This window comes from Monodon monoceros, unplaced genomic scaffold (assembly GCF_005190385.1).
Source record: "Monodon monoceros isolate NGI ecotype Baffin Bay Population unplaced genomic scaffold, NGI_Narwhal_1 Super_Scaffold_20, whole genome shotgun sequence".
Taxonomy (NCBI): Eukaryota; Metazoa; Chordata; class Mammalia; order Artiodactyla; family Monodontidae; genus Monodon; species Monodon monoceros.
The window spans coordinates 72,344,024-72,368,690 of NW_021703777.1; the positions used below are offsets into that span (position 1 = coordinate 72,344,024).

A 24,667-nucleotide genomic window follows, 5' to 3' on the forward strand; every position below is an offset into this window, starting at 1 on the left:
GATCAGGCAGGTCGTTAAGAGAAACCGGAAACCCAGGCCCGGCATGTCAGCTTTTTAAAGAGGTGGGATTAGGATGAAGTTTCAAAGTCCTGGAAGTCCCAAAAGGGAAACATTCGGCACAGTATGGGGGTACTCTGCCCCTCTCTTTTGCTCACCTTGGCCGTGGCCCCAGCGGCTGGGAGCATCTGGCCGGGGGCACCTGGCAGGGGAGTGAGCGGTGGGCGGGGACGGGCGGGGAGCGGGGGCGGACCACGTGCCTCTCCAGCAGCCAATGGGCTGCGGCGGCGGGCGGGCCGTGCGTGGGGAGGCGCGGATTGCACTTGCTTCAACTTGAGACGGAAGGAACGCACAGCAGCTGGTGTGAGTGACCGCTCCGGGGTGGCTGGTGCCCGCAACCTGGTCTCGTCCCCGGCACGGGGGCGGCACCCTCGCCCAGCCCCGGGGCCGCCCGGGAGGCCAAGGTGAGGGGCGTGGGGATGGTGCGGCGCGCCTTTGTCTGCAGGTGAGCGCAGAGGTAACTGGCGGGGTGGGCGCCCGAGCTTGCGCCCGGGAGACCCGACCCGCGGGACAAAGGCTGCATCCTCCCTTCCCCGGAGTCAGTGCTTTGCGAGGTTCGGGGCGGCCGGGAGGGCTGAGGAGGGGTCTTTCTGCCTTGCTGGAGGGAAGGATGAGTATTGTATGAAATGGAGGGAAGGTGGAGGAGTCTTTTGATGCAATTTACCGGGGTGGCAGGAAGCTGTTCAGGGGTGGGCTGTTCAGATGGTCCACCCTGGGCATTTCTGTTGTGTCCAGTGTTATGATTGAGCAAATGAGTGCATTCATCTCACATGCCCTCTGATGAATCCACGTTTATGTCCTCTTGTCTACATTAGGAGTGAAAAATATTGCAGGATCTTGGTAATCCGATTTTTGAATTAAAAGCAATATCCTTTGGTGTAGAAAGACTGTGCGGTTTCAAATAATTTTAGTTGGATGACTTACAGTATTGGTGGACTTCCACGCAAATGTCTCAAATTCCCAAAAGGTAGAAAAGCTGCCAACTTATCACGTGCTTGTTCTTGGCACTGAAAAAAAAAAAGTAGATTTTTGGTTTGGGTTTTTTTGTTTTTCTTTTTTTTAAGAAAAACGTGATCTAAATATTGAACACAACACTTGATTGGATTCTCGGGGAATCTGTGTCTTTTCTGTGTATTATCTATTTCCCTGTACCAGTATTGTATCCAGGCATGTCTGTCGATTCCCCAGTTAATGTGTTAGCTGTGAATCTTCATTACTGCCTTGGGTGGGAAGAGGCGGGGGAAGAGCAATCTCATTAGTCTTTTCTTTCTCTTTATAACTGCAGCTGCAGCCTAGCTTTGACTAGTATCATGAATGGTGGATTCCGCCTGCTTTCCTCATGTTGTTCTCTTTCTGGTTTCCTTAGACCGTGGAGCAGTCAGTTTCTCCTCCAGCCTTACTCTGACACTTTCTCCCCAAAGTTCAGATCTTTGCCACTGCCCTTGAGTTGTTATTTGCTTTGTGAAGCCTTTCAGGACAGAGGTGTCCTGAGGCCTTTCCCAAGAAGTTAGATACATAATGCTTTGTGAGGAGAACAGCCCTAAATCTGTATTTGTAAATTTTGTCTGTAATTTTATAAGTCACCAGCAGTTTTGTTGTCCAAAGTGAGATGTGTAGAACAAGCTTAGTAGGGGAAAGACTTTCTACAAGGCATCAGCCACTGTCGTTGTAGAAAGTGCTATCGGACTTGACTCAGAGTGAAGGCATGGGCTGTGTGTGCCGGTTTGGTCAGGAACCCACCTTTCTGACCGCTGCTGGTTCGTTTATGAGTTTTTCTGTCGTTCTAACAAGTCCTGGCTTTTGAGCAATGGGGATAATTTATTTAGCAAGCATTTATTGAACACTTGCTATGTGCTTGGCATTGGCACTAATGATCAAATAGTAAATGCAACAAGTACCTTCTTGCTTTCTTGGAGCTCACACTGTTCTAGCACAGGACCCATTTTGGGTCCTCTGAACTGGAGCATCCCTGGGGAGCAGTATGGATGACCCCGAGGTGAGCCAGGAGGATGCTGCTGCTAGCTGCTGCCCGGGAGGTCAGCTGAGCCCAGGCTGTAGGTACAAACAGATGGGGCCAAAGTCACCTCCGCGCCAAGGATGGAGGTATTGATCAGACCAGTGGGTCGTTGTGCGCTGGACTCTGTCTTCTTGAACATGCTCGCCTTGTTTGTGGATACCTCTCAGAGGAGCCTGGGACTGCAAGAAGGGCCAGGAGACGCTGAGTTCTCAAAGAGTTCGAACAGTGGCATTGTTTTTTCAGATGTGGTAATTCCGGTCTGTTTCAAAAACTATCCTTCATGCAGTCTCCTAGTCTCACCTCGGTAGCTTTCATCTTGAACAGCCCCTCAGGGAAATGAACTTCATTCTGGACCACTGACTGAGCTAAGCTTTATATTTGTCCCCAGTTTCCCAGGGGTTGAGGTGACTCCTGGGTTTAGAGACCTGGAACGTGGTTGGGAAACCCCTATCATGCACTCTCTACTTCTCATGGATTTCTTACTTGTCTGGGCTTTCAGACTTTTCCACAGATCCCTAGGGTCATGTGAAAACATACTAAATAGTAGTGGAACTTGTCCTTTTCAACTGCCTGTTTTAAATAAAGACTGTGACATTTCTGAGAAGGTCTTAGCTCTTTGAATTCCTTTGTTCTTAACATAGTACCTGGCATAGGACGCTCTCCATAAGTAATTGAATTGTTGAATGAATGTAGGTGAAATATTTCATTTTCTGCTTTTAGGGTTTAACTATGGTTATCACACGTACTTGATATTTATAATCTATAGATTAATTTGCCCTTCAGCAGATGTGGAACATCCGTGTGTCAGGCACCTCGTGAGGTACATGAGGAAGTGGGAGAGATAGGGTTCAAAGAGGCAGGAGAGAAGCTGGAAAAACAATTCAGGAAGCAAGATGATACGGATTATGATGGGTGCTGTGAGGTCAACAGCACAGTGCAACAGAGAGAGAGTACCTCGGTGGGGAAAGGGGCCACCAAGGGGCAGCCCATCCTAGGAGGTGGCATTTGAGCTGACCTTGAAAGCTGGGAAGAAGCCAGGTGTGTGACGGGAGCAGGAGGAAGGAGGACGGACGAGGGGTGCTCAGCATGTTCAGGGATGTGAGAGAAGGCCAGGGTGGCTGGAGCCCGGAGCGGGAAGTCCAGTGATACGTGCTGCGGTGGAAGAGGTGCTTGGGGCCTGGGGGACAAGATCATACAGGGCTTTTTGGTTACGGTTGAAGGTTTGAATTTTCTTTGTAATGCCATGAGAAACCTCTGAAAGGTGGTAACCAGGGGAGTGCCATGATCTAATTTGTTTCATGAAGAAAGATCTCAGTGAATGCTATTAAGGGGTATGGATGTCGGCAGCTGAGCTGGAAGCTGAGGGTTCAGTTACTGAGTCCTGGTCCGGGAAAGATCAAAGTGGTGGCAGAGGGGATGAAGAGAAGCGGGTTGTGGAGGTTGAACTGGCAGGGTTGACTATGGAAGATGCAGGACAAGGAGTCACCTAGGACCGTACCTGGATTTTTAGATTCATTGTTTATTTCTGTTGGATATATGTATTAATAGAAATAATGACTGTATAAGGACAATTAAGCAATGAGCGACTCACGTTCAATTTATATTATACCAAGACCTTGACTTAATTCTGTCTTATTCTCCAGTGCAGATGAGCGGCCCTACCCAGTGGAGTGCTGTGCATTTGGCCAACTTTTCCAGGACATTTTCACCCTTCGGTGCCCTGACTCTCCTTCTCAACTGGTTATCAGACCTTTGAGCATTTTCTCTGTTCTGTCATAAAAATGAAGGATCAAAGTAAGAAAGAAGACAGGTTTAAGCTTTAATCCATACGGAATTACTCTACCTTTCCTTCCAGATTTAGAAGATACCGTTGATAATTGCATCTGAAGTTGTTTCTTTCATATACACTATCCTCCATTGTTCCAACAACAGATATTCTGTTGTAAATAAGACTTGTTCTGTATCTATTTAAAATCAGAAAGAGTAACATTCCTTAGTAACTTTGCAGGAAATTCACTGTGCATTTTGCGAGCTAGAAAAGCCATTTCCTTGTATCTAAAGACTAGAGAGATGAAATACTTGGTCTCTGATGGGATTTTTGGGGGGGGGCCCCTCCTTCCGGCTTCCGATTCGTGAACATGAAAGCTTACAGTGTCTCTGTCAGTTAACTCTGGTTTTGAAACCATCTTTGGTTTGGGTTTGCAGAAAATATTTCTCCTGCAGTCAGAATTTTAGGCAGATGAGAAGGGGCAGAAGTGACCTGGGCTGCCATCCCTTCTGATCTGGAAGCCTGGACGTGTTAGCCTGGAACATGTGGGTCTGGGGGTGAATAAATTATGACAGCTGACGTAATTATGATAGAGGAAAAGTAGCTGCAGAGAATACGTTGACAATCGGGGCTGATTTGACCTGATTCTGTCACGTCAAAGCATGCATCTGTTTGCCAGGTTACAGGAAAATGCTGTTTTCAAGGAGTCCAGTGTGTTTTGTTCTTTATCCAGCCCCCCGCACCCCCCGAAAAAAGAAAAAAGAAAAACATTCTAAGAAGAGTCACAGCCTGCTAGTGACTCTTCCAAAATCAAATGGCTGGAGCAGAGACCTGTATTGATTCTGGTTCTCATTTCAGGCACCCATGTAGCATTTTAGTTGAGCAAAAGATATTTTGATTGTAAAGCTGCAAATTGGAAGAGTTCTTACTCCTGCTTCTGGGTGGAATAGTTTCCAGCTGGCCCTGGAGTTTGTCACCTGTAAGAAGGATTATTCCGCCATCTCAGCCCGTCGCAACGGGTTTAATACACACTTGGTTCACTGCTCTGCTGTTACCATCTTGAAATTCGTAATAATTTTTTCACGCAGGGGCTTGAGTTTTCATTTTGCACTGGGCTCCACAAGTCATTGAGCTGGCCCTAGTCTCGCTGTTGGTCCATGTTGTGTGTTGCACCTCTGAATCAGGCCGACATCTAGAGCAGGGCTCCACACTTGTTCTGTGAAAGTCCAGATATTAAATCTTCGGGGCTCTGTGGTCTCGTTGCAGCTCCTCAGCGCTGTCACGCTGGCACAGAAGCAGCCTTAGGCAGTAGGAGATGAAGGAGTACGGCTGTGTTCAGTGACACTCTGTTTGTAAAAGCAGACAGCGGGTGGTTGGACTGTGGTCCTGGGGCCGTCGTTTGCGACCCCTGATGTAAAGGAGGACCTGAGTGGAAACCACAGTGACAACTGAAATAGAGATCTTGTCCTTTGGAAGCAAGAAGGCCCGGTCACCTTTGGGCAGCTTTATGGTGCTCTGAAAACCAGTCTCCAGAGAGCACTCTGAAGAAGGTCAGGCTGGTAGGGGTACTTCTGTGGCAGACCGTCATTTGAACGTCCCTGAACCCACGCTTGAGCTTCTTCGAGATGGCATGTTAATTCTGTTTGTCAAGTGTGAAGACATATGGACCATAAAAGGAAGGTGAACCCGGACAGTAAAAACAGGATGCTACTGTGATGGGATTGTGGTTTTATTTTTTTAAAGATTTATTATATTTGAGGGAAAAGAAAAAAGATTATGGAGTAAGGAGGCTAGCTGTGTATAAGAAGTAACCTCATCGAACAGGAACGGTGTGTCTTCTTTCAAACTGTATCCAGAAGTTAACCCCTGCTCAGACAGTGTAGCATCTCCCGGCTGGGGATGCGGGGGGCATTGGGGGGATGCTCTGTGCGGCCTTATATATAGTCCAGCTCTCCGTACTTCCTCTGCCTCTGCGTGTATGGAAATGTGTTGTCTGGGGTCTTTTCTCTAAATGATAAACAAAAGTTTATTTCTCTTAGAGTACAAAGATAAAGAAGAGTATCTGGGGAGTCAGTAACTCTTGATAGAAATCAATGTACAAGGGAAATTTATATATTGATTTCTTTAGGAGCAGAGGAACCGTTTTTCATTTAGACAAATGTTCGAAAGAAGGAACCTAGTTAGGGGCTCTGAAAACGTTTCTGCTGGAGATGATCAGAGTATAGATTTGCTTTGCTTTCAAATTGAGTCACAAGAGATTAATAATCTTCTAAGAACTCGCTTCCTGCCCATTCAGATAAAATATATGTTTTATTAACATTATTTCTCATTGACATGAGAACAGAATGTGAACTAAAGCCATTATTAAAGTGCTGGCTGTAATAAACGATAGCAGTAGAAAAAGAAATCCAGCCAAGTCCCTATTATTCACGGCATTATTCTCTTACCAACATGATCAGGAATAAGGGAGGAAGACCTTTGTTTATGCCACTTAGTTATTTAGTAAAAAACATTTATTGATTACCTATTATGTGCCAGGCAGTGATGAGTGAACACTTACCCATGGTGGTGAGTGAACAAGGCAGAAACGTTGCTGTTCGCGCGGATTTTACTTTTCTGTGGGGCAGAAGGAAGGACAGACAGTAAACAAATAAGCAGGGTAGTTTTAGATGCCTTGAGGGTTGGTGGTGACTGGGTGGTCCTTCTGGAGGTAATGATGACAAGGGGTCCTTCATGGGAGATCTGGGGGACTCAGTGTCCAGGCAGCAGGAACAGTGAGCACATAGGCTCCAAGGCAGAAGCGGTGGGCGTGTTTGTGAACACAGTATGGCTGGAGCCCAGCAAGGGTGGGTGAGGCAGGAAGTGAGGTCAGAAAGTTAGATGGGGAGTGTGGGGTTGGGTGGGGGAAGAGTCATAAGCAGGGGAGCAACAGGGTAAGTGTCTGCTGTGTAAAGAATGAAGTCCTCAGCCTTTGCCCTGCAAAGTTATTTAGACCAAACACAGCACTTATTTTTTTTTAAACAATTTCTTAATACCAGGAGATCTTCCTTCCTCCCTACCTTCCTTCCTTCCTCCCTCCCTCCCTCCCTCCCTCCCTTCTTGCATTGGGTCTTCGTTGCTGCGCGGGCCACGAGCGGGGGCTACTCTTCATTGCTGTGCGCGGGCTTCTCACTGCGGTGACTGCTCTTGTTGCAGAGCACGGGCTGTAGGCATGCAGGCTCAGTAGTCGTGGCTCACGGGCTCTAGAGCGCAGGCTCAGTAGTTGTGGTGCCCGGGCTTAGTTGCTCCACAGCACGTGGGATCTTCCCGGACCAGGGCTCGAACCCGTGTCCCCTGCATTGGCAGGCGGATTCTTAACCACTGCTCCACCAGGGAAGTCCCACAACACAATTTTTTGTCACCAGGTCCAGCTGTGGTGCATCCAATACGGATGGAGACAGGAGCAGAGAGCTGAGGCCACCTTTCTTCATCAAGGGGTGAGGTCCTGAGGAGAGCCCATTCATTGGGAAGGAGGCAGGCTCAGTGCCCCCAAAACACAGAGCAAAGGCGAGACCAGCCAGGCCAACCTGTCTCCCATCTGTGGATCCACCACTTTCTAGCTTGGGGGTTTTGAACCTTAGATTCTCTCATAAAATGAGAGTCGCGAGGCTCCCCTTCAAGGGTATTGTGTGGCTTGGCGTTAATGTGCACCAAGAACAGAGCCTGGCTGGCTGGGTGGCAGATTGAATAAAATGGGAACCGCTGGTGTTATTTTGTTTTTAGCAATCATTCATTCTAGTGTTGATGTCTATTTTTGTGTAGGTATTATTGAGTCTACAGAGTATTAGGGATACTTGTATCTACATGTAAGTTTCCATAAGGTAAGTGGAGGCCAAATGTCTTTTGGCCTTTTGTGTTATCTGTACTAGTATTCCTTCTGTCTGCACAAAGGAATGGGGATTGGCTATATAGGTACAGCCCTAAAGCCTCTTGAAAATTCAGAAACAGATTTAAGAATGTGTCTTCCCCACAAGAGGCCCTCCGTGAGACTGGGTGCATGGAGTTGAAGGAAATTCACCCACAGGCTTGCCGTGGTTTTAACTCAGAGCCTGGCCTGTACCCTGCCAGTGGTTGGTGCCCTCGTGGCACTTCTTGCATGGAAACCACTTTCCCCGTACGGGGAACTGTCATCTTCCCCGCTCTGTACCAGAGTCTTTAAATGTTCCCTTGTTCTCAAATCTTGTCAGATAGGGGCCTTCTGGGTATCAAGTGTTTTGTTTTTTGTTTTACCATCTCTACTTTCAGGAAGGAAGCCAGCCCATGGTTTCACAATTCAGGTATATTTTACATTAATTTTATCCTTTGATTGTGCCCTGAACTTTATACCGTGAAACCATAATGTGGCATGAATTATCTCTCACTTGAGAACTCAATATAAGTTGTGTATGTATATTCTCTTTTTGCTCAGATATTCAGAGAAGCAAGGTTTTTTTGGTTTTTGTTTTTAACTGTAATACAGCACAGATGAAAGCAGACGCTCCTTAATTCTTGCTGTCTTCAAAGATGGACTTAAAAGAAATTCTCATTTCCTGGTTGCTCTCAGATATCCTTTTTTGCCTCATTAGTAAGCTGACTGGTAACTATTGTGTCTTCTCTCTGGTGGCATGAGAAAGTCCTTTGTTTAGAAGAATGTGCCTTGAATTTCAATAACGTTAAACCACTTTAGATCCACAACTTCACACTTATTCTAGTTGGAATGCTAAGGCCTGTGTCTGCTAGTCACCAGTTAACAGGCTCCCTGGTGCTGGGGTAGGGGATAGGGGGAGACAGGAGCAGGGAGGTGGGAAGGACGCTCGTTTTGCAAAGGAAGGTACACTTGTCAGAGAGAGGTGTTTCTGCTGCCCTTTGGTTCTGGGAAGGACAGAACCTTTCCCTGAGCTGCATTTTCTGAAACTCACTAGACACCAGATGGTAAATTTGCATAAACTCAGAGTTCAGTTCGGAGGTCTTTCACCTGCAGGGTGTAGATTCTAAAGGGGTCTGTGAATGAGTTTCAGGGATTATTGAACTTTCTCCCCACCACCACCTTGCGATGGTGTGTGAATGTGGGTCTGTATGTATTTCTATCTGGAGCGTTTTCATCAGAGTCCAAAAGGTTCCATGATCCAAAAGAGGTTAGAAACCTTCCTCTTGGCAGACGTCCTCCCCCTCAGTTGGTAACGGCACTACTCAGCGTACCCATCCGGTCCACACTGCACACCGTCCTGCTGTGAGAGTCTGATACGGATTAATGGGTGAGATCCTCACAGCACTCTTAGGAAATGAGTAGTACCACTTATTGCTCCCGTTTCACAGACGAGGAGACTGAAGAACAAAGAGGCTAAGGGCCTTGACCAAATGCAGACAGTGAATAAATGTCAGGGACAAAAAACTTGAAGCTGGGGAAAAAGAGACTGTCAGGTTCATGAGTTTGTTTGAGAGCCTTCATGACATGAAGTTTTATGTCTTTACTTCATTGCCACGTGGGTAATGCTGGTCTGTGCTGGGGCTCAGAAGGCTCAAAAGACTCTCAGTGATGGCAGACGAGCATCAAAAAGTAGTACGAAGCAGAGAGTTCTGCAAACATGGAGCGAGAAGTACCCTGGCAAGTCTTCGCTTTACATGCTCAGTTTGTGAAAAGTAGACGGTGTGCATTGCATAAGAAGTAGGTGGCTGTGCTGGGGAGATGCGTCCTCTTCCAAAGAGCTGGAGTAGACATTGTTATTCTGCTATGCTATTTTGTGTGTGTGTGTGTGTGTGTGTGGAATTTCCTATTCATTTGGATGCCTGGTTACACATGCCAAGTAGTTGTGTTATTTCAGGCTTATTTTAATGAAAACATTGCCAGTTACTCCTCCGTTCATTTTCCCAAGAAACAGCCGCCGAGAACATGGAGATCAGGCAGGCTTCGGGTGTGAGGCTGGTGTGGAATTCATCATGGGGTTGAATTCTTCCCACTGGCATCTTGTGTGGTGAGACGGGAGTAAGCTTGCACCTGAGTCTAAATTGAGCCTTCCCTGCTCTCAGAATGGCGCTTCACGCAGAAGCCCAGCTTTGGGCTGCTGTTTCTGCCCCAGCACATTACAAGGTGTGGAATTGGTGAAGCAGCGGCCACTAGGACCCTGCTGCGTTTTTCCAATGACATTTCAAAGATCTCTCTGAAGTCCCTGTTTATGGCTGTTTTTCTCTTCAACACTTAAATCGAGCAGTGTCTATTAACCCCAAACAAATTAACCTTGTTAAAAGTTCAGTGTCATTTTTCTGAGTACTGCCCTCAGGGAAAAAAGCAGGGTAGCTACATATCGATGTCATTTCCTTAAGTGAATCCCTAGTAATGGGTCTGATTTCAAATATCCAAGGCGCCAATAATAATTATACACGGAAGAAACAGATCGCGTCCTTGGGGGTCTAGACTTAAGGTTACTTAAATATACTAGGCACAGGCTTTTTATTAAGAATAAAAAATTAAAAGCACCTGGCATAAATCAAAAGTTAATCAGAGAAATGCTGCCCATTCATTTTTGTAAGAGTCAAAGCACTTGAATTCTTTTCTGATAAAAATCTGAGCATTAGGAGATTCCAAGAGCATGTGATCTTAGATAAGAAACCCAAGATTGAGGTTAAGTGACTTGCAGAGTGTTTACTCAAACTGAGACTAGAGTCCAGGTCTTTGGATCCTTTGCCGATGATCTAAATTGCCTCCAAAGACTGGTTTTGATAGTGGGGCAGTGCAGAGGGGCAGGCTCGAGGTGGAGGGAGATGGTGCCCTCAATGCTATGGTAAGTGGTGCCCAGTAAATCTGAGGAGAGGCCACAAATACTCCCCCAAGTGACCTCCCTTCGGTGGGAGACATTTCGTCTCAAACGCTGCCCAGCACGACCCAACTGAGACATGACACCGTCAGGTGACCTGGGGATGATAACTATAGTGATGTAGTCTGTCGCACTTGTAACAGAACACACGTTCTTTGCACACACCATCCCGTTTAATTGAGTTCGCATGATTACCCTGAGCCAGGGGTCCTTGTCCCTTTTTCACTGACGAGGAAACAGGTTCCAAGGGCCACAGAGAGGGACCCCAGGAAAAAGAGAGGGTAAGTAACCAGCAGGGTATGAACACAGCTCTGACTGCTTACTCAGCTAAAGGGCCTCTCTTGGGAATTTTCAGCTGCCTTCTTCCCGTGCAAAAGTTCACAGGCCTCAGAGAGGGAGGGGGAGTCCCCCCGTTGACCTAAACCCCCCCCCGTGAGGTGACTCTGCAGGACTGTGAAGAAGCATGGGGTTCCCGTCCTAGGCGCATTCCCAGAAGACCAGAAGGAGAGTCCTGCAGGCCTACGGTCGAATGCTGACTCCCGTGTACCGTGGTCAAGTCGCTCGAGTCCTCTGAGCTTGTTTCCTTTTCTGTCAGAACAGCAGTATCTGCCTTGTCAGGTTGCTGTTACGGCATCACAGAGCCGGAGCCCGGTGAACGGTAGTCTGGGAGCCGCTGGGAGTGTGATTGTGGCCATCACATCTACCGCAGGGTGGTTACCTGCGCCTTGGGGCACGCATGTCACGGTGGTTTTCCTCAAGTGTTGAGGTGGAAACGAATATATTAAATACAGCCCTCTGTAATCTCCCCTCCAGGTAAGAGCTGACAATTGGATGTTAAGTTGTTGCAGATTTTTTGCCACGCGTACGTTAAAATACACACTCAAACATTTGTTGTTTTTTTTCCTGTAAGACCTTATATCTGCGACTTCGGTTGTTTTTGCTTGCTTGCCTTCCCCCCCATTTGATAAGATGTCATGGTCGCTGTTCAGTATCAGGGTGGACAGCTTCACCTTTCCGCCCAGTGACGGGGCGTGCTTGCTCTTCCACACCGTGATTTCAGCCCTCATCTCCGCAGGGCCCTGTTGGCCGCTCCGTGACCCTGGCCACAGCGCCCCTGCAAGGGCAGCTTTCTGCCTTTCCTCCTTATCCGCCTCTTCAGTCTGTTCAAGTGGGATGCATGCCTGTGACTGACTTGGGGCTCTGTCCTCGGGGCCCCTTCAAATTGGCTGTGCTGAGACCAGGAGGGGGTGGTGAGCACTCCGGGTCGGAGGTTAAGTGGCGTCATTAGCGTTGCTCTGGCAGCTCAGAGCAGCTCTGGGGATGGAACTCAAAGCGTTCAGCCCCAGACTCCAAATTGCTGTCGGCTCCTCTCCACCTTCCACCCCTCTCTTCTCCGGCACAAATCTGTTTTCTCACCTTTAAGCTCGTTTACTGGCCTCGTCCCACCTCCGCCCTTGGCCCTCTGCTCTGCTTCTGCCCCCTCCTGCTCTGTTGCTCTCTGTGGACGCAGTTCCGTGAAAGTATCTGAAGTGTAATGTTGTAGTTCTATTAATAGGATGTCAGAAGTGTTGGTAAAGCAGGTAAGGCTGTTGCCGTGTCAGTTTTTCCATATGGGTTTTATTTGTTTTGTTTTTTTTGCGGTACGCGGGCCTCTCACTGTTGTGGCCCCTCCCGTTGTGGAGCACAGGCTCCGGACGCGCAGGCTCCGCGGCCATGGCTCACGGGCCCAGCCACTCCGCGGCATGTGGGATCTTCCCGGACCGGGGCACGAACCCGTGTCCCCTGCATCGGCAGGCGGACTCTCAACCACTGCGCCACCAGGGAAGCCCTCCATATGTTTTTTTATTGGCAGCAGGTGGAGCTGGAAAAGGAGGATAAGTACTCTGCCGCTGTTCACTGTAAATGGTTTCCTGTATTTCACTGTGATATTTTAGGCTTGATTACCTCCCCAGGTTGCTATGTTGCCTCTGTAAACTCAGCTGGCATCTCTTGGCTTCATCGTAATGTGGCTCAAAATACACACTTCTGTGTGAGAGAGTTCAGCTAAAATAAGCACCGAAAGGCTATTGATTGCAGCCAAGTTGGGAAATAAGATGGGACGTCAGAGCTCAGAGTCGCTGTTAACGGGACTGTGTTATGCACCGGTTGCCATGTGAATGCTAACGTGTTGTTTCTGCTCTGTCCCCTCATGCCTTCCCGGATTCAGAGAGAGGTAACCAACCAATTTTCCCTTCTCCCCCTTTGTGCTGTCTTAAGTGTCTGGCAAAGCTCACTTGCTGCCTTCATGCCCTGTCGCCGCCATCATAGCCATGCTGTCTTTCAAAGGCAGAACTTTGTTTTGTTTAACCTTTTCTCATCATCATTGTTATGCGTCCTGCATTTAAAATAGTGTGGAATTGCCTCTGGGTCCCTGATCCTCTGTTGCTGGACCCTGTTTGGGGAAGGTGTTGGTCAGAACAGTAACTTGGTCCCTCTCACTACTGGCTGAGCAGAGTCTACTCAGCATGCTAGGGAGAAGGCGTGATAGAAATAGTCAGGCTAGGTACCGTGTTGTGTAGGAGGGTTTTTGTGCTTCTTGAAGAACTAATACTAGGACCTGCTTGTTATGACTTCTCTGTAGAGTTTCGTTGATGAGATTTGGTTCTAGGCCAGTAGCTGGAAGGACTGACTCAGTTTCAGTCTGGATTATTAGCAAACATCTATGGAATTCTTCTCCCTTCCCACCTGTAGATGAACATAATGATGAAAAGGCTGTACCTCCAAAAGGAAAGGCGTTTATACCTCAGATGTGTGTGTCTCCTGCGCTCTGACCATCAGCCTGACCATTTGGCTGATTGGGGGCTTTTAAGCTCCATGATTCCTCAGCTCTATCATTTAATAAAAGCTCCATTTTTGATGGAAGGAGAAAGTTTTGGAATTTTTCTCCTTGAAAAAATGATTGTGAGTACTGCTTGGCAAAGTGAAGCGGCACCCACGCCGGCCTCTTTGCTTTTTGTGCTGGAGTCCGTCCCAGGGGCCTCCCTCCTGGCCAGGGCTGAGCGCCAGCTAGCGGCCACTGTCCTCCCTTAGGATAAGCTGCTGTCATAGCTCAATGGCTGGAGGGAAGGGAGACGGCGTAGGCTGGTTGGGTAGCACTTCCACAGTCGGTCTTCCAGAGGGTCTGCTTAGGAGAATTTGGGAGCTTGATTGACTTTCTCACTACTTTTGAGGAGGCTCTGGGCCCCTGGAGGTGATGCAAGTTTCTGGAGGATGAGGGCTCTGGGTTTGGGTACGAGTTCCCTTGTCTCAAGTCACCACACCTCTTGTCAGAGTGCATGGTAAGGATGTTTTCAGATCTTTGCTAGTTCCTACCCTCTGTGTCCTCGCTGGGAACCAGTTGCTCTGAATATTAACAGCAAGACTGTTCTAGAGAGGGCTACAAATTCTGGTTCGCCCAAGCCACCTGGATTATTGGCAGGTGGTAGAATTTCAGATCTGCTGTGTGCACACTCTGTGTGTCTCCTGAAAGCACCTGGTGAGGGTTTCCCTGCAGAGAATTTGTGTTTACCCAGGTGATGAGCTGCTAGAATGCCCCTTTCAGAGCTTACAAACTTAGCATCTTCTTAAGCTTGCAAAGAAGGAGAGTTTGAGTTTATCAAACCAGAGCCTGAGCTTTGTGAAATTAATGATGCCCACATATGGTGCACGTGCCAGTGGGTACAGTTTGAAAAACAAAGTCGTGTATGTGTGTGTGTGTGACCTTCTGGATTAGCTGTTTAGGAAGATGACATTTCTCATCCCCTCTCCCCCCTCTTTCCTCCTCCAACCCCCCCAAAACAAGATTTTCAAAATGCAATCAGAAAACGAGCAGTTAGGCAAAGAAGAGCAGGCAGTCCTGAAAACAGGATTCCTCTCTCCAGGCCCTGTGCAGGTGAGATGGAGAGAAAGCCCTTTATCATAAAGGGCTGGGAATAGAGTGTTTAGATCCAATCTGGTTGCTGCCCTTCTGTCCTCCTTTGCAGGTGGGACCCGTCCTCTGCAGTGGTAACAACTCTGTTCGCTTATTGCTTCTACAGAAAGATAAGCTGGGAGGATAAGGGTCTTTAGGTACATTTCAACAAGTGTTATTATATTCGTATCAGTACAAAGATTTATTAAAACATCCCTCGTGGATACGGAGACAGTATTTCAAAGTGGGCTTTTTCTTTGACTTCGTTTTCCTCACTTATAATAACAACTAACTTTATTCAGTTGCCTTCACGTGCCAGCCTTCGCAGATTTGACCTGAGCAAAATACGGGTTGTGTGAAAGACGTTACCAAATCGTGGAGACTTGGTCAGGAGCGCTAACAGAAAAGATTTAGCGAGAGAGTGAATGGCAGGGAATCTAACAGAAAAGAGAGGAGAGAGCTACTGCCAGACACGTCTGGGCTGTCACATGCCTGAGGAGGGCAGCTCCAGAAAGCAGAACCCAATCCCACAGGCAAAAGTTGCAGGGAGGCAAGTTTCCATTCATCGTTAAGAAAAAATATATTTTGGTTCGCAGCGAGCATTCAGCAGTGGAGCTCCTGATCCATTAAGTAAATGAGGTTTTATACCACTGATATATTCTAGGCACCACCTGTCTGGGTTGCTGTAGAAGGAGGGACTTTGAAATGTTAGCCTGGGTAACTGCTACGAGGTCTGTAGGTGCCTATAAATACCTTTTGAGGAGGGATAAACACATAAGCAGATTTCATTTATGTAAGAGTCGTGGTGGGAGAGACTTAGGGAAAGGTTGAGCAGTTCTGTTTTGGCTACTTTCTAATAGAACACATTTGAATAAAGAGTCGTTTGTTCATTCATTCCGTAAAGATAGATTAAGCCCCTACATGCTGTTCAGCTGAGAACAATAAAAGCAATCTTTTGCCCGTTTTCTTTGCCATTAAGAAATTTGAGGCTGTCATGTAAGATGTCTTAGCACTGACATTTTTCCCTGTCAGAACTTGCTGTGGGTCCTCTGGGGGAATAATTACTGGGGAGAAGAGCAAAAGGAGAGGAACAAAAAGAGTTGGAGACACAAGGGCTTAGCCAGCAAATGGTGAAAGGTAGTTGATTCACTTCTGTTACAGTTTAAGGAAGAGACTTAGCTATAAACCTTCCGCTTCCTGGTTTACAAAGGAAATGCAGTGATCCCCCTGACTGCAGGAAATAAATGGGGCAAAACTCCAGAGGGGACCGGCACCTCTTTTAGCAAATGGCGCCTCCAGGAGTGAGCTGGAGCAAAGGACAAAAATGGTGCTTGTTGCTCAGTGTCAGACACAGTGACTCAGACGGACGGGCATCTAGCAGAATTTGTTAGAAAAGACGGGCGCCTGCTCTGACTGGACCTCGGGGTCCATTTGGGCCAACTCTGTGGTTTTATAGACCACACCGAGACCCTGGAAGGAGGCGTGACCACGGGGGCGGCATGGGAACCCATTTGAGCGCATCTTGGCTCTGAGCTGTGACACTCTCCGTGCTGTGGGCACCGGGTAGCTGCAGCCCGAGTGCACCGCACAGTGTCAGAGCCCCTGCGGGCGCTGCCCAGCTGGCTGGGTGACACCCACCGACGCCTGCTGCTCTGTCCTCCCAAATTCCCACGCGTGGCACTGGGCTGATCTGTCAGGGATACTCTAGCTGTGGAGGCTGGTAATTAAAGCAATTTCTTGTCTCCCTCAATATAGGAAAAGCTTTAGAAAATGTTAAATTGCTCTTACATATGGGCATGAGGACTTTTAGGATTATAATACCGATTGGAAAAAAGTCTGAAAGGCTGAGTTAGGCCACATCTTGGTCATTGTGAAAGTGAACGATGGGCCATGGGTGTTCATTGACTGTCCTCTCTACTGTGTGTTTGAGAAGTTCCAGAATGAGAAGTTTAAGAAAGGAGGAGAAAAAGAAGAGGTACTGTGTTCTTTTGACTCCCGCACCCTGAAGCTGGGACCCAAACTCCAAACTCCAGGGGAAGGGCCTGGCAGGCCGAGGTCACCGCAGACCTCCACGTCGCTGAGACCGAGTGGCTTGTCTCCTGCTGCCCAGGGGACTTCTCCCAAAACTTCTCCTGGCTCTTTGGAGCCAGTCTGTCCTGGGCTTTCCTACTCCCAGCACTCTTTTTTCAGCCTTTCTTTGGGCCTTTGGCCTCAATTAGCCCTTCAAACGCCTTTCCTTCTTGGGGTCCAGACCTTGTTTTGTCTTTCTCATTCTCCAGTCTCCCATCTGCTCCCCTGACCTCAGCTGCCCCCTAGGCCCAGACCACAGGCCTGAGCTCAGGGACCGAGTGTCCACCTGCTTGGTGGGCGCCCCCCACCGCCAAGCACCTCACACTATTGTCCAACCTGGAGCACATCAGCTTCCTTCACCAGATCCTTCCCCCTCCCGTCCCCAGTGTGAGGGCACTTTGCTGTCCCAGGAGGGACCTCAGAGTTATTCTGGATTCTCCTTCTCATCTCCCACATCCCTCAGTCCTGCAGCCACCCTTCCGGTACCTCTTACCCATCTGTCTTCTCCACACTGCTCTCGGGGAGGCTAACTCAGCCTTGCCTTTTCCAGCTGTTCGAGGCTGGTGCCTTCCTTGGCTCGTAGCCCTTGCGCCGGTTCTTTTACTTATAAGGAAGGTGCCTCCTCCTCTCCCTTGTAATTGTGTTGGGCCCACCCCAGATAATCCAGGATAACAGCCCCTTCTCAGGATCCTTCACTTAATCCCGTCTGCAGAGTCCCTTTTGCCATGTAAGGTAACCTATTCACAGATTCTGGGAGTGAGGACGGGAATATCTTGGGAGGGTCATTATTCTGTCTACTGCTGCAGCCTTTTTCAGAAATCAGGTGCTGAAAAGCCAAGGTTTTAAAACAACCAGTTAAGAGGTGTTTGGATTTCTGTTCTGAACAGTGATGAGATTAACTCAGCCATATATTTCATTGCACACAAAGGAAGTTGTCCGAACTGTCTGCGCTCCAGGTCAGAGGGAGGTCTTGCAAATCCCCGTGTTTGAGGCTTTCTGCTCTTTTAGGGTGACTTGGGATATGTTTCATGGGAGTAAAACAGGAGAGACATGCAGATCTCCTGACCCCCGCAGTGAGAAGAGGAAGGCACTTGTTTTCTCCTGGGTGGTTAGTTCCCGGCAGATTTCTGCTTCCCTGATCTGTTAGCCTGGTACCTGGGAGGGAACGGGAAAAGACAAAGCTGTTTAAAAAAAAAAGTGTCAGAATCCCCCAAACAGAGCCTGAGGCTGCTCTTGAGATGTGGATTCCAGATGGTTGCCTTAGGCATTAATCACTTTCTCCTGAGCCAGAAGAAAATGAAGATTAATAATTTTTAAAAATTACTGCTAAGGGGTTGCATCTGAAAGAGCAGAGGGCACAGAGCTGAAGTTTGATGGGAGCTGATTATTGATCAGGGCCTGTTTGGTCCTTCGTGATGGTGACCTTGCACTTCCTACACTTGTAAGGCCGACCAGCTGTCACGGAGAGCAGGATGGATCTTGGAAGCTTACATCATAGGATATCAGAGCCAGAAAGGGACCTTAGAAATCATGTTCCATCACTTAGAGATGAGGTTTGACTCCATGCCCAATGTTGTACAGCTCAGTGGAGTCCGGAATGGGACTAGCAATTGGGTCGCCTGGATCCTGATCCGTTGCCCTCTAGCTGTCCCTGACTCTCTATGAGTCTCAGAGAGGACAGATGGAGGTAAGATCTCTACAGAAACTACTAAAGGTAGGGCGTAACGAGCTGTAATCCTCTGTGGTGCAGAATACAGATCCTGTCGGCATTCAGACACAAGCAAGGTGCTGGGGGCCAGAGGGCCAGGCAGGCTTTTGAGCTGGGCCGTACAGAGTAGGTAGAGTAGTGAGCTCCAGACGGTACAGGGAGGCCAGCGGTCACCACGCCAGGCAAGGGGAGGTACCGTGAGCGGAGGTGGAGCCCCAGCTTTCTGGAGCAGAGGGGAGAGCTCCTTAATTGGAGTAAGGATGCTGGAGGAGTTGGTGGGACAAATTTTGGGACTTCAGAAATCCAGACAAAGGTCTTTGGACTTTCTGTGGGTGACCCCAGAACTTCAAAGAGATTTGGCCTCAGGAAATGAGGACTGAACGTGGAATTTTGAAGAGGAAGAGTTGTGCGTGTCGAGACACTGCATATATTACTGTAGGAACCATCCAGAAAAGAGAAGTAGCCAGAAGGAGGGGGGCCAAAAACAAGACTGCGTGCCCTTGAGCATGTCTCCAAAAGTGATGCCTTCTCGTCGTTTCCTTTTTTTTTTTTTTTTTTTTTTGTGGTACGCGGGCCTCTCACTGCTGTGGCCTCTCCCGTTGCGGAGCACAGGCTCCGGACGCGCAGGCTCAGCGGCCATGGCTCACGGGCCCAGCCGCTCCGCGGCATGTGGGATCTTCCCGGACCGGGGCACGAACCCGCATCCCCTGCATCGGCAGGCGGACTCTCAACCACTGCGCCACCAGGGAAGCCCTCGTCGTTTCCTTTTTGAAGCAATATGCTGTCTCGATGGGGGTTGAGACTAGGATGGAAAGGCCTCAGGAGCACAGTGTGGAAAAGGGCTCTGCTCACCCCCAAAGTCTGGGCCCAGCTCCTCACCCAGAACCCCGCCCTCAGCCCACTGTCACGGCACCCGTTCACACCTCTGACCACTAGCCAGCTTTCCCGCCGGGAAACGGGGGACGTGCTGCAGATCCCTATGCTTGAGAGAGGGGGCGCTCCGTACCAATTATGGCCGGGCCCAGACTGGGTGTTGGGAATGGATAAGGCTCAAATCGTCTTCACGGAGCTTCGAGGTGTTGTGGGGAAGACAGAACTCATGAGCAGATAGATGCCCATGGTACCCAGTGGTGAGTGCTGTGCGTACGGGGAACACGGCAGCACCCGGCAGGGTACTCACCCAGCTTCAGCTGCGTCTTCACCCGAGGCCGGGGCATGGAGACTGTGTGAGCAAAGGCAGGGAGGTGAGACCCACCTAGGGTGCCTGAGTGGTAGCAGGGCTGGCAAGGAAGGGGTTGGCTTCAAGACACTGTCAGGAAGTAAAATCGGCTGAACACGGGGGTTGGGTGTGGAGTGCCGGGACCGGCGGTGGGAGCATCAGGAAGTCCCCCCGGTGCTAGCATGGAGGACACCAACGGCCGTGGAACGTGAGGGCACAGGGGAAGGTGGAGCAGAGCAGACCCGAGGGCAGGTGTGCACAGGCGGAGGTTCGAGTGCCTGTGGGTCAAGATGCCCCTGGCCTGGAGCCGCTACGGGATGGCCTGGGGCACAGCAAGGCCACAGGGCAGGCTTTCTGGCCCGGCCTTCACAGTGAACAGTTGCCTCCGTTGGATAGACTGCTGTTCCTTCCCAAAGAAGCCAAGTCTGTGTTAGGGAAAAATCTGTCCCAGTCTGTGAGAACACCACCAGCTCTTACCTTAAGAGAAGTAATTAATAAATTCATCCATGGTTATATCTACAGACAGGGATCCTGGCTTAGCAGCACGTGCAGAGAAAATCACTGTGCCCCCTTACCAGATGGGTCAGTCTGAGCATCTCTTTTTCATAAATACTCTGATCTTTTAAACCACTGTCCTCAGTAACAGCTGAGAAATTGAGTTGTGTGGTGTTGCTCTCTTGAAGCCGGGTCGTGTCACGGGCACAGCACCCTTCCCATCAGTAAAGCAGATGCTGAAATCCGGCACCCGAGGCACGCTCACCTCGGCGTCTAGCTGACGGCATACAGGGTGATGCTGCCGCCGTCGCCCCCGGCCCTGGACTGAGAGGTGTGTTTAGCAGAATCAAGTGCCTGTGACCGGACTTCAGTCTGTGGCGTCTCTTTGTGTCCCCGTGACTGTCCGTCAAACTTACTCCGCAGCTGCGGATCAGATCCGGTCTCTGGGCACACATTTACACATCAGAGCCTGTTGTTTTGCTTCTGCTACACACGACTGTAGCCTCACTCATGCAAATTCATGCTCCTCTCAAGCCTGTCTTCTGTCTTGTGATCATAATGTTTATAACCATGATATTTGCAGTTACTCTAGGCAGAAGGTTCCTGTAAAGTTTGGTTCTCATTAAGCGTTGTTCATGAAGGTTCCAGGAGCTCCACAGGCAGGGTCCGGGGAACACTGTAGTTATTTTACTCAGAAATGAATTCCTAGGATCCATACAACTGTTCCCCTGTTTGAGGTGGCTGTTGATGTTTGTTTATTTTTTTAACCACTGCGTACTGTGTTTACCTCTGACGTGCTGGCTGCTCACTCAGTTAACATTCATCACTAGAATGTGTGTTGTGAAGGTTCTTCATTCTAATGTACCGATAAACTTTGTTTGCACAGAGATTTTGCTTATGTAGCAAGAGACAAAGACACAAGAATTTTGAAATGTCATGTATTTCGATGTGACACACCAGCAAAAGCCATTGCCACAAGTCTCCACGAAATCTGTTCCAAGGTAAGGTGGGTCAGAGCACAGGGGTCCGCCCTGCTCCTTTTTCCCCCGCCCGCCACTCAGCAGGGAAGGGCGTGTGGAAGGACGGGGGGAGTCGGCACATTGACCTGCAGGTCGAGCTGCAGGGGCAGCAGGCCGACCGCCAGCCCAGCCAGCGTGGTTAATGCTCTTTCTGCATGTCAGGTGTCGTGCTAAATGGTACTCCACCTACAAAAGGAGTACGGCCTTGGTGCCTCCCACAGTCCAGGGGGTCTAATAGGTGGACAGTGGCGTGGCGGAGGAGCTGTGTATCCCGAGCTCAGCTGGAAAGCGGGGGCAGGGAGTCAGGGCAGCTTTCCCAGGGCGGGGGCCACCTGATCTGAGCCTGGATCCGGGAAGAAGGGAGCGGGGTACGAAACCAGCAGGTGTGTCTGTGGAAGTGCAGGCAGCCGGGGGTTGCCGTGAACACGTGCTGACGTCACAAGGCACACAGCGGCGAGGCAGGGCCGTGGTCACAGCCTCAGAGTCGCCGCCTTACCCCCCCCCACCCCCCCGCAGAGCCCATGCCTACACGCTCGCCCCGCCCTCTGCCCGGCCCTTGTACTTGTCAGGACACGGCTGTGTGATGCAGCGGCTCTGGCTGCTGCAGAGCCCTCCCTTGTGTGGACCTCCGTGTGTTTACTTGAGATGTGTGGCCTGTAGCAGAGGAGAGAAGTTCCTGGTTTGTCTCTTTGCTGGGCAGCTTTTGCGATTTGGAGGCGGTTGGAGCTGCGCGCTGTGCCTGGAGGGCTGGACACACGTGTCTGTCGTCCAGCCTTCCTGCTCCTGGCTTCCTCCTTTGTCCAGAGTGCCCCACCCCGTCGCTTCAGCCACTTTCGGGTCTCGCGGCGACCAGGCTCCTAACCATTTTCTCCTGGCCACGCTCTGCTTGGTTCCGCCGAATGAACCAGTGTTCCACAAGGGAGTCGACAGAGAACGGACCGTGGCCACAGGGTCCTTTGACCTCCAGGGATACATAGTTAATGTTCTCAGCAATCCCATTACCTGCTGGCCTGTATTCCAGTAGTGGGAGCCAGGTCTCCAGGACGCTGTCCCCAACTTCCTTCAGCCAGGCCTTTCCACGCCCCAGACTTACTGCTCGAATCTAAACACAGGACTTTGCCGCCCCCTGTGTTAATGTCACCTTTCCGGTTCCAGGCTGGCATCCTTACCCAGCCTCACTCCCACAGGTCCTCCCGAGCTCGCCAGGCCCAGGTCACGGCCACCTCCACAGCCCAGCCTGGCCTCCGCAGCAGGAGCGGAGCAGCTGTAAGCCACAGTTCCCAAGGGAAGGGTAGGGATGGGAGCTGCCCCGGCCCCAGAATAGCGCAGCAGTCTGCCGCTCTGACCGAATGACCGGGACCTGCAGGGTGGGTGCTGGTCCGGAGACCCCGCGTCCACCCCAGCCCGTGTGCACGTTCCTGCACGGGTGGCACTGGGGCAGCTGCTTCTTGTGCAGCCCTAAAGCATGCTGCACTGCCCGGGTTTCGTTTCCTCATTCGTTCACGCAGCAAGTGTAACCGAATGCTGCTTATGTGCCAGGCACTGTCCTGAGGAGACAGCAGAGACCAAAAGAGAAAATAAATCCTTGCCCTTGTGGAGCTTATATGCTAGCGTAAAGCCCTCAGAACACAGCCTGGCCCAGAGTCAGTGCTCAGTGAAGCTTGGATTTTACCGTCAGCAGCCCTCCTGCCTGCTGACCCAGGCGCAGATCTGGAGACGGGCAGAGTGGAGCTCCGGGGGAAATGACTTGTTCCACTTGGGATGGAAAGCTCAGGCAGGGGATGAAGGTGTGAGTTGCTCTTGCGGTCATTGAAGGTGGCTTCTTTGAGTCCCTAAACCCACAGCACTGTGAAAAGGGGTGTGAAGTGATGACTGTCAAGTGAAGGAGATGTTAGTGCCCCCAACAGAGGAGAGGCACTTAGACGGCTGACAGATTTAAACAGTGTGACCATAACACCAACAGCAGTAGCAGCTAATATTTCTGAGTGCTTGTATTTACTGTCAGGACTGAAATTATTTTATTATTAGGGACATAAATATTATCATCCACATGTGCAGTGGAGGAAACGGGACAAGAGGGCAGGTGACTGGCTCAAGGCCACTTACCACTAGTAAGTGGCGGGCGTGGGATTTGAACCCAGGTACTCTGTCCCCAGAGCCCTGAAAAGAGTCCCTGAAAGTGGCCACGTGGAAGCAGCAGGGGGAGTCCGTTGCCCTGTGTTCCACCGACCGCTGTGGGCCAGGAGGTGTACGTGTGACCGGGGGGGTCGTGCGGTTTGTTGCGGTAGAGGTGGGAGCCTGGTAAATGAAAGAATGAATTCCGAACAATCGGGAGACTGTTAGTTACTCTGAGGAACAGTCATTCACTATTCTCCCCAGAGAAAATGGGCACAGTTCTCAAAACGTGCGGCTCCGAGATGGGGGTGAGGAGTCAGGCTGCAGACTGAAGCCAGTTTAACTTGGAAGTGAAGTCAGCGCAGACACTCCACTGGCTGGAACAGCTGAGGACACGGGGTCTGTAACCGTGAGCCAAAGCTGTGTTTTCTCTCCTTCAGATCATGGCCGAACGGAAGAACGCCAAAGCCCTGGCCTGCAGCTCCCTGCAGGAAAGGGCCCACGTGAACCTCGACGTGCCCCTGCAAGGTAGGTCGGCGCCCCTGCTCCTTTGCCTGGCGCTCTCTGCCCAGGTCACAAACCGCAGGGTCTCAGACGGCTCCCTGGTGTATCTAGTCTCCCTCAGAACCGAGCTCGACTCAGCAGACCCGGGCCGAGCCCGCACTCGGGACCTCGGGCGCGGCTTAGAGCTGATTTTGTGTCAACAGGGTTAGGCATCAAGGGCCAGGATGAGTTTTATTGTTGTTGGACAAGATTAAAGAAAAGTATCTTTAGTGCTTTTGTAATTCATGTACAGCCTGGGGTAAGGGTCAGCTAGTTTAAAAATATGTGGGTTGCTATTTTGGGGAGCTCAGTTTAGTCATTTTTCCTGTCTCTGATTTCGCCCTCTGTGATTAAATTTCCTCAGGGCATCAACCTCCCCTAATAAATAGAGCACCCAAAGCTGCTACTTAGCTCACATCCAAGAGAGAGTCACAGCTTAACACACAGATTCCAGTTCCTGCTTTCAAATGCTTTCCTACCTAGAAATGAAAGGTGAATGGGATTTTGATTGACAGCCCCAGTGTCTGGTAGAAGAAATGGCTGTTCTTATAGCATGATTGGCACACTGACCTCTAGAAACACAGGACGTTATGTGTCTGTTAGAACATTGAGAAAAATGTGTTGCTTTACTCCCTGTAGTAGATTTTCCAACACCAAAGACTGAGCTGGTCCAGGAGTTCCACGTGCAGTACTTGGGCATGCTACCTGTGGACAAACCAGTCGGTATGTGAAACGTGCATCATCTTTCCGCTTTGCAAGCGTTTGGGAGCTCATGAGAGATGTTCACCCTCCCATGGGGGTGGGGTCTGCTGTTGCACTCCTTGCCTTGTCTCGAATCGGACCCTCACACTGTCACCAGCCGGAGCGCACAGACAGTCCTGATCAAAAGATCAGTACA

At 49.9% G+C, this 24,667-nt stretch overlaps 1 protein-coding gene across 25 annotated transcripts in view; it reads left to right on the forward strand.

Annotated features, from left to right (window-relative positions):
• Positions 1 to 24,667, forward strand: part of APBB2 (amyloid beta precursor protein binding family B member 2) — a 374,271-nt gene that overhangs the window by 340,930 nt on the left and 8,674 nt on the right. For 22 of the 25 annotated variants that reach the window (XM_029235015.1, XM_029235014.1, XM_029235019.1 and 19 more), the window contains 3 exons: positions 20,979 to 21,093; positions 23,667 to 23,754; positions 24,409 to 24,492. In XM_029235015.1, the coding sequence (XP_029090848.1) occupies positions 20,979 to 21,093; positions 23,667 to 23,754; positions 24,409 to 24,492 (287 nt within the window). Of the gene's footprint in view, positions 1 to 396; positions 462 to 20,978; positions 21,094 to 23,666; positions 23,755 to 24,408; positions 24,493 to 24,667 lie in introns of those variants that run through there. The other 3 variants (XM_029235028.1, XM_029235025.1, XM_029235036.1) reach the window with 2 other exon arrangements.